At 44.2% G+C, this 9,003-nt stretch overlaps 1 protein-coding gene across 1 annotated transcript; it reads right to left on the reverse strand.

The window, feature by feature from the left end:
* Positions 1-737: 737 nt before the first annotated feature.
* LOC122132675 (receptor-type tyrosine-protein phosphatase U-like) lies at positions 738-8,325 on the reverse strand. Its single transcript, XM_042707294.1, has 4 exons — positions 8,220-8,325; positions 5,844-6,045; positions 2,686-2,788; positions 738-1,144 (listed from the first exon to the last, which is right to left on the reverse strand). The coding sequence occupies exons 1-4, from the start codon at positions 8,277-8,279 to the stop codon at positions 799-801; spliced, it is 711 nt and encodes a 236-aa protein (XP_042563228.1). The 5' UTR covers positions 8,280-8,325; the 3' UTR covers positions 738-798.
* Positions 8,326-9,003: the final 678 nt, after the last annotated feature.

The following is a 9,003-nucleotide window of genomic DNA, read 5'->3' on the forward strand; positions in this document are numbered from 1 at the left end:
GAGGGGGGAAACCCGCTGCATCTAATCAGAAGCTAGCCTCAAAGATTATGCAGAGTTAATGAGACGGCTATGGGTGCGCCTGGAAAGAGACGGAGAGACCGAGAAAGACAGAAAGAGAGAGAGAGAGAGAGAGAGTGAAAGAGCTCGGGGAAAGAGGGAGATAATCCAGGAGGGGTTTGGCGGGAGATGAAAGAGAGAGGCTTTTCTCCTATTGACAGTTAGGAGCGAGAGCTGGCGAGGCTGCACCTCCAGACACCAGCTGGAAGTCATTCACCCCGAGTCATCCGCCACCGCCGAACACTGAAATGTGTTTATGAAAAGCGTTTTTTTCCCCCATTCCTTTTCCTCCGCCTTGACGCCATTCGCCACACTCTATCCACTCCCAGCCAATCTTCAATACTCTCTCTCTCTCTCTCTCTCTCTCCACTCATCTCATCTCCAGAGGCTCTTCAAAGAAACTTAGGCTAACCCTTAGCCATAAACACCAGCCCACAAGTCAACACTGTTTGGATTCGGTCAGCTCAAAACATGTCTCTTAAATAACTGCCTTTATCTTGGCAAGTGACACTCACTTCAGAGACAACAATGCTTCAAACTTTTAGTTCTCAAAGGTGAACTAGGGCATACTTATATAACTTAATTAAGTACTTCACAGTAAAACTATGTAATTAAGCATATCATACTTAACATATTGAAAAACAAAGAATGACGGCCCACACAGTCACACAGGGTAATTACAAGGGTTAGCGCAATGGTGATTTAAGTACAGAGGATTAAAATGGTATTGCATTAGCTATGCTAACAATGTGGCAATACATCCAATTGTAGACAGTAAAACAAAACTAAGAAAGTCAGATCCCTCACCCCTCTGAAGTGGCTGGCGGCCTGAAAGTAGATGAGGTAGTTCTTGGAGGGGTCGAGCGGCGAGTTCCAGTAGCCGTTGTAAGTGTGGTTGTCCCCCACAGTGAACTCGGAGGCCTCGGGCAGGCTGTCAGGGGCCAGTTCGGCCGTGTAGTAGTTGGGCACGCCCTTGGCCTGGGCCTCGCTGTGGGACAGGGGCACGGGGAAGCAGTCCTGCGGGCCTAGCTCTCTCCTCCGCACCTGCCGCGAGCCGTCCACCTCCACCACCACCACGTGGTACGCACTGCACCGGGGACGACAGCAGGGACACGCACATTTATTTACATTTACATTCTATTTATTCTTTTATCTGAGATTGTTTTTAAATCTAAAGCAACATACAGCATACATTAGGTATTCTTTGTTATCAGTGTGTGAGGACTTAATTAATGACCTGAGTGTTTTGAGCACCCTACTCTATGATTTCAGCCAGAGGAATACATTTATATTCAAGTTCATTTACATTGACATTTATTTATTTCACAGAAGCTTTTATCTAAAGCTAATTACAAACAACTTTGATTAAAACCCAAGCAACAGTTGGCTATAGGGAGCATAAATTGTGCATAAGTGTGACAACACTTCAGTTTGAAATTAGTCTCATTGATGTGCCACTCAAAATTTGAATGTATTTGAAATATCGGTAATAAACAAATAGCGTATGGAAATTGGGTACTGTAAGTAAAATAGTACTGATGCCAAGGTCATTAATTCAATTTTCACAGAGTTCAGATGTGGATGAAATGAAAGCCTTTCAATAGGCCTCAAGTTCCTTTCAATAACAGTTGTTGTTGCAGACCACTTTGTCAGCTGCATTGTGCTGTATTTTAAAGGCATTCTTGCCTTTCTGAGTGAGCATATGAGAGTGGAGGAGAGCAAAGTGTTGCACCATTCCTAAAGTCCATGAAAAGGTGACAAGAACAGGTAGGTATGCGCCACTTGACAGCACCTCAAAACAGAATAATACAACACTCAACACCTCCGGCGCTGTTTTACTCAGGCAGGTCTGCTTTGACACCCTGCTGATTACGCAGTAGCTGTGGTGTTCACCAGAACACCTCTGTTTGTCACACACGGTATAAGAAAAGAGGCAGCTTAGCCATACTTAGGCGGCTTAGCCTGAAACGTTCCTCTGTGTTCTGTAGGGAACCTGCAGGTATGTAAACGTCTGTCAAGCGGTTTCAAAAGACTTTTCAAAAGCGTGTGACGTTGGCCTCAAACACCACCACATGTTTTTCCTGGTTTTGTGAGCGTGATGACAAATAAAGTCTTACATATAAAATATAATCAAATATGCATACATGATGGATATTTATACATAAAATATGATAACAAAAAAGAGGGTATCTACACATAACATATGCATGTATGTATGTATAAAACATGTCAATACATAGCAAGCTATCCCAACAGAGTATGTACAGGTATGAATTTCAATAGCGTTTGGATGACAGTTTTTTTTTGTAGGACCAGGTTCCATACAGGTTCCATGTTTCTACCTGCAGGTTTCACCCATGAGTTAGAGCACTGGAGTGGAGATACAGATGCCTTACACACCAGAGAGGTGTGTGTGTGTGTGTGTGTGTGTGTGTGTGTGACGGGCTGACTGCGCCTTGGAACATTAGTGAAAGGAGGAATAAGGACAGATTTGGGGACTGAGGTGGGGTGTGTGTGTGTGTGTGTGTGTGTGTGTGTGTGTGTGTGTGTGTGTGTGTGTGTGTGTGTGTGTGTGTGTGTGTGTGTGTGTGTGTGTGTGTGTGTGTGTGTGGTCCCTGGTCCTCTTACCTGACAGGTGCACCTCTGCCCACAGCTGGGCGGAGCACGACTGTGATGGTGTTCTCTGATTCGCTGACTGGGGAGGGGACTTCCTCATAGTCAAATGTAGGAGCTGAAGAAAGAGAGAGAGAGAGAGAGAGAGAGAGAGAGAGAGACATTAAAACACTTTTATTACAAAGAAAGATTGAAAGATCAGTATTAGTTATAGATAGACAGACAGACAATACACAACATACACACACCCACGAAAACACCCACATAGACAGACAGACAGACAGACACACACACAGACACACACACACACACACACACACACACACACACACACACACACACACACACACACACACACACGCACACAAATCCAATTGCTATACCTCGGCGCAAACACACTGCCAACTCTTTAAATTGCACTGCATTACTTTGGGAAAAACAAACAAATATACAAAAAAAATGAGTGTTGAGACCACCCACACTTGTGATTAGAAAAGAACACAGAGAAGATTGTGTAAGCAACCAAACACACACACACACACACACACAAACACACACACACACACACTCATAAAAACACAGTCTCAAACACACGCTGTCACATACACACCCCCACACACAAACCACAATGGTAATGGGACAGGATTAAATACAGGGAGAGACAGTCCTCTCCAATCAGCATCAGTAGACAGAGCACACACACACACACACACACACACACACACACAATATCTATTATTATCGGAAGTCAATTATGGCGACAGCATCAGCAAACAGGTCAATGACTAACAGGGTTGAAAAAAAATGAACACATAGAGATTTAACAGCAGAGGCGGGGGTGGAGAAGCCTACACATTACTGCAGAAGCATTCTCTCCAAGCTAACTGAGAGACAGTAACTACTATCTATATGGCATCTTGATAACTATGGTGTGTAGGGTGCTGTAAATAGAACCAAAAGAGTGAGTAAACTAATTAAAAGACTCGGAAGAAGGTACGGCTACTACGAATTACATTACAACAGTGATATGTTCATGTAACAGTGATACACACCAAAGTCAAATCTTCACACACATTCATGCAAACACCTGGGTTACACAAAGTCATGCAAACACACACACAGATTACAGAGGGGAAACTCTACACACCCCCCCCCCCCCCACACACACACACACACAGGAAGAGAAGCATCAAAAATAGTGATTCCTGGAGGCAGTGATGTCTGGCTGAAGTGAGGATTATACTGCATTAAACATGAAGATGTCAAACAGCAGCAAGAGAATAGCAACACTGTTAAACTGCAGCAGCAGCCACAGAAACGTGTCTGATTCCCTCATATCCCCCCTCATATCCCCGCTCTCGTCCCCCCTCTCGTCCCCAGGCTCCATAACACGCATGACCGGAGTACTGGGTGAGGAGGGAGAGTGTCTGGCTCTTACGCACTGGGCCAAGAAACTCCAGCAACATTACAAACCATAGAATTAGAACCAAAAAAAAGTAGAAACTCCAACACACTCTAGAATTGGAAAAAAAAGTAGAAGCTCAACAAACACATGAGCAATTCTAATCCAATACGCTTTTGGTCAAATTCAGGAAATTGCTCCTCACAATCCTCTCACAATCCTGTCCATCCTCTGTGTGCGCTTGTGGCTTGGACAGAGCCATAAACAATTCCAGCCAATCAACACGTTACTTCAGGATGTGGTGTAATTTGGGGTGTAATATGATTGGCTGTTGAGCTCAAGCATCAACAGCCTTTCGCCACAATCCCAAAGCCACACCTGCTCTTGGCTTGACTGCATTGACTGGGACGTCTGGTGTGCAAATTGTGAAAATGGTCTCTTCCCTGGTGATGAATGCAAAAACTCAAACGAGCTTGGGAGTGGACAGTGGACTCTTTCACACGCATACTAACTCTCAAGCAGATACTCCTACTGTGTTTTAAAAACTCACTCCAGACGTCAAGCAGAGCTAAGGTTGGCAGGTAGGGATTGGGCAACTTAATCCCATGAAGGCAATTTATGTCAATCGAAGCTAAGCACTTCCGAGCTCGAGATAAAGCGTGGGAGGACGGCGAGAAGACGGTGATTTGCATAACCCCGCCACGAGGATTGGGTAGGCTTAAGGACAGAGCCAGGTTAATGGCCTCTGCTCGCTTTCAGAGTTACATTTTTACCAAGCGGAAAATCTGGTCTCAAACGCATAACTGATAACTGGTTCTGGGTCGTGGGTCTGATGTTGTGCTAAATTGTCTCTTTCAAAACGAGCCGACGGATAAGCCGTTGATGAAGAGCGTCGAATAAAACTCTGAAATATATTTGACGGTGCTTCTACTGGGGCTGTGATCCTTTTCTGTTATCGCTGGCGTTAATGCAAAAAATTGCTTCCTTTATTTGAGAAAATTGGCTCAGTTGGTCACTTGCCCTTTAATTTCAAGTGACTTTCGAGGACCATGCAGCCGCAGAGTCAATGACTTCTTTTTTTTTCCAGTATGACCATCCTTAAGAAAACGACGGCTTAAAAAGTGTACTGAAAGGCCACTGCAAGCAGACCAATAAATCCAAGTCCACAGTATACGCTTTGAAAAAAAAGGAAAAAGAAATCTATCTAGTCCTAGAGGGAAACCAACATAAACAGAGAAAAAAAAAACTCATGCTAACAAGCCATGGTGATGAAACCCTGTGAAAAGTCTTTCCATACCAGGGAAACAGCTCCGCAGCACACATGACCACACTGATCAGCACCAGTACAAATACCGTACCACTACCAGACTAATAAACTACCAACACTTACCACTACAAAACCAATAAACTACCAATGTCAATCCATCACTTGCCCTGAGGTACGCAAACAGCCCCACCCACATTTAGATTTAAGATTCAGGTCTAAAGCAGTAAGAAGGTCCCAGTAAGTCCAAACATTTAATTTTATGCACTACGTTGCTAAGCAACTGTTAATATCACTGCTTTGAGAGAGATATTGTCACTAACACCCAACACAGCTCTTTTCGCCTTGGGGACATGCTAGAAAAATCCCCCCAAAACAGGTTGTATTATTTAGCTAAGATGGCTTTCTGTAAAACCATTGGATGCATGGATCTGATTCCTGACAATATCCATATTAATTTTGCAGCAAATTATGCCCATATCCACAACGGTGTAGACCAGAACTCACCAGAGATGTTGGTGGTGATTTCGGTGAGCGCAGTTTGACCGAAGCCCTTGGAGGTCCGGGCGCGCACAGACACCAGATAGGTGGTGCCGGGGTGCAGGCCGGAGAACATGTGGTACGTCTCGTTCCGCAGCTTGGACACGGTGCGACGCTGGCCCGGCACGTTGACACTCGGGTCGGAGGACTCGATGCTCTGGTAGCTAATCTGAAGAGTGGGTGGACACAAGGGACAGGTCAAATAGAAGGCAGAAGATGGAAGATGGAAGATGAGGTGTTTTGTATATGATTGTTTGTTTTTGTTTATCTGTTTGTTTGTGGAGGTGTTTTGCACACTGGCACACCAATGCATAAAAAATGTGCGATGTTGCCATTACATTACCGCATACAGCTGCTCATGGTAAACAACTTTTCCTGAGCAACACAAATCAGAGTGAGATCATTTCCGTAGCGATAGAGCAACGCTGCAAGAGGAATTGGAAGCCTCCTTTCCCGCTACGCGCCACTGGAGCCTTCAATTAGATCGGCGCGGCTTTCGCACTTAATGCCGCCCTGTTCGTCTCCACGGTAATTTCCCTTTTTCGACACTCCGATGGTACACTTGATATTCATTTCTCCCATTCCCTCCTCTCTCTTATTTAGTCTAGTTTCCCGCTCCCTGCGAACACAGACTCACTTTCTCTGCAGAGTTTCTTGTGGTCTTTGCGTGTGTGTCTCTCTAAAATATGTTTGCCTGTACTTTTCCCTCCCTCTCATATCTATTTTTCTGTATTTTTCATCTCAAACATCTTTTTCTACATTTGCCTCCCTCCCTTGAGCATTTCCTTCTCTGTGTTTTTCTTGTTTGTCCCTCGCTACTTAGCTGTGTGGCGTCTGGCCCTCATATCCCTCGCTTTGACACACACACACACTCACACTCACACACACACACACACACACACACAGTGTTCTTGTACCACCCCCTCTATACATATTCAGTTCTGGTCCACAGGTGGTCTTTCCACCTCGGGATAGGTTAATAACTAACCGGCACTCTGTTGCCTCTTCTTGCCCTGACCTGGGGGGACAGGGTGAACACGGGGGCAGAATATGACGCAGCGCCACAGATGAAATATTAATAATTATGAGCATTTACTGTTGCCCCATATGACAGCGTCTGCTAGGCAAATAAGTGATTATAATGTTTGTCCTCCACGTAATTACAGCCCGGAGATGCACTTTCCTGGCTCATTATCATAAGAAAATGTATGGTCCCTGAGCTGAGCGCTTCAAATGCAGAGGAGGGAGGAGAAGAGAGAGGAGGATTAGAGAAAAGAGGAGAGGAGAACTGAACCAAACACAGCAGAGAAAATAGCAGAGCGGAAATAACAGAGAAATAAACAGAACATATAAACGCAAAAAAACAGGAGAAGAGAGAACAACTGAACAGAACAGAACAGAGCGGATCAAAGTGGAGAACGGAACCAAACAGAACAGAAGAAGTCACGCCAGAACACAACAGAAGAACACAGAAGAGAACAGCAGAGAACAAAGCCGAACAGAAGAGAAAAGGTCAGAACAGAACACAACAGAACAAAACAGGAGAGAGCATCACAAACTTCTCTGCCAGAACACAGACTCAGAATCCAAAACCAGAAGAGAGGAGAACAGAAGAGAGGAGAACAGAAGAGAGGACAGAATAGGACCGTGGCAAGAGGCCTCGGAGTGAGTCAGAGCAGAGCAGAGGAAAAGCTGCGGGTTCAGTGCTGTGGACGCCCACGCAGTCAAATCCAATCTGGTTACTTCCCCTCTCTGACACAAGGACCTCGGCTAACGGGGAGCGACAGACAAGCCGGTTCTCTGTGGCTTTGTGACACACAGACACTGCTGTTGTCACGAGGCTTTGTTGTGGCGTAGCGAGCTGAGCTTCACTCGGCCGTCACTTGGGATAAGGCCATCAAGTGTCAAAAACTGCATGCACATACATGGACACATGCAACAGCGAATATCAATCTTGTTAGCTGGCTAAATCGTGAAAGCTGCTATTCTATTCAACCATGACATGTGGAGAAATGACAGCATATGATATACAGCATATACATGGAATGATTATCAAGGCTATCTAGAGACATTTTGAGCTCATAAGAAAAGAAGCCAAAGTAATTTGTGGGATGGTTTTGAATCAACACAGATGTCTCATCCAAAGAAGCTCCAGAAATGTGAAAACATACTTAGTTATGAAATGCAAACATCAGTAATTTGGACGGCAACTGTAACTAATGCACTGCACTCATCTGATCCTTGTGTTGTGTCTCCAGCTGCTCTGTCTGTCTCTGCTCTTCTTGTGGTTAGAAGTGTAAACAATGTATCCTTCATATGCACCTTATAAGGCTTCGTACCAACCTCATACTGAGTAATCAGTCCATTCGGCTCCACGGGCTCCTCCCACTTCAGGAAGACCATGTCATCCAAAGGGGTAAAGGTCAATGATTCGGGAGCAATGCCACCAGGAACTGCAGACACATGACAATCAAAGAAACAAAAAATTAGTGGAGCAATTATTATTTATAATAAGCAATCATTTTGTGGCCTATGCACAACTCATATGCACAACACATACTTAAAGGAAAAAAGACAGAGAGGCTATGAAAGGTCTTAAAAAAGAGCAATCAAATTGGAATAAGATGTAACAGCTTGAGTAAGATGAGGCGAGGTCAATAGGTTACTGTTCACTTTCTGACTACATCATCAATGAGGAGGCGTTATTGATCATCACCGACTAAACATCACTTCTCCATCAGCACTGATTCAAAATAGACATGGGCTCTGGAACATTTGAGAGAAAATATTTAAATGTCATAAGAACATTATGGGGGTTGAACATTTTGAAGATTATTCTCTACTCTGACTCTGGACTCAACAAAGACCTTGACCAGGGCAGGAGAGATCGAAGGAAAGAAAGAGATAAGGTAAGGGAGAGAGAGACAGAGACAGAGAGATGCTACATCCTAAAATGTTGTAATGTAAAACATATGTACACTCTACATAGTTTTTAGACTTGTATCTTTGGCAACAATGAGTTCATCCATTAGCCCTTCAGCAGGGCAGTTTAGAACACTACAAACAATACAAAAATACATTCTAAAATTCCACACTGTATTCTGTGGACCCAGATATTCTTTAGAAT

Source organism: Clupea harengus, unplaced genomic scaffold, assembly GCF_900700415.2.
Source record: "Clupea harengus unplaced genomic scaffold, Ch_v2.0.2, whole genome shotgun sequence".
Classification (NCBI taxonomy): domain Eukaryota; kingdom Metazoa; phylum Chordata; class Actinopteri; order Clupeiformes; family Clupeidae; genus Clupea; species Clupea harengus.

Bases quoted from the DNA above. Each gene is read 5' to 3' on its own strand.
- LOC122132675 (XM_042707294.1), bottom strand. From the start codon at position 8,279: ATGGTCTTCCTGAAGTGGGAGGAGCCCGTGGAGCCGAATGGACTGATT. The intron at 2,789-5,843 runs GTGAGTTCTGGT...CTCTTTCTTCAG, and splicing joins AATCACCACCAACATCTCTG to CTCCTACATTTGACTATGAG. The intron at 1,145-2,685 runs GTAAGAGGACCA...TCCCCGGTGCAG, and splicing joins GGCAGAGGTGCACCTGTCAG to TGCGTACCACGTGGTGGTGG.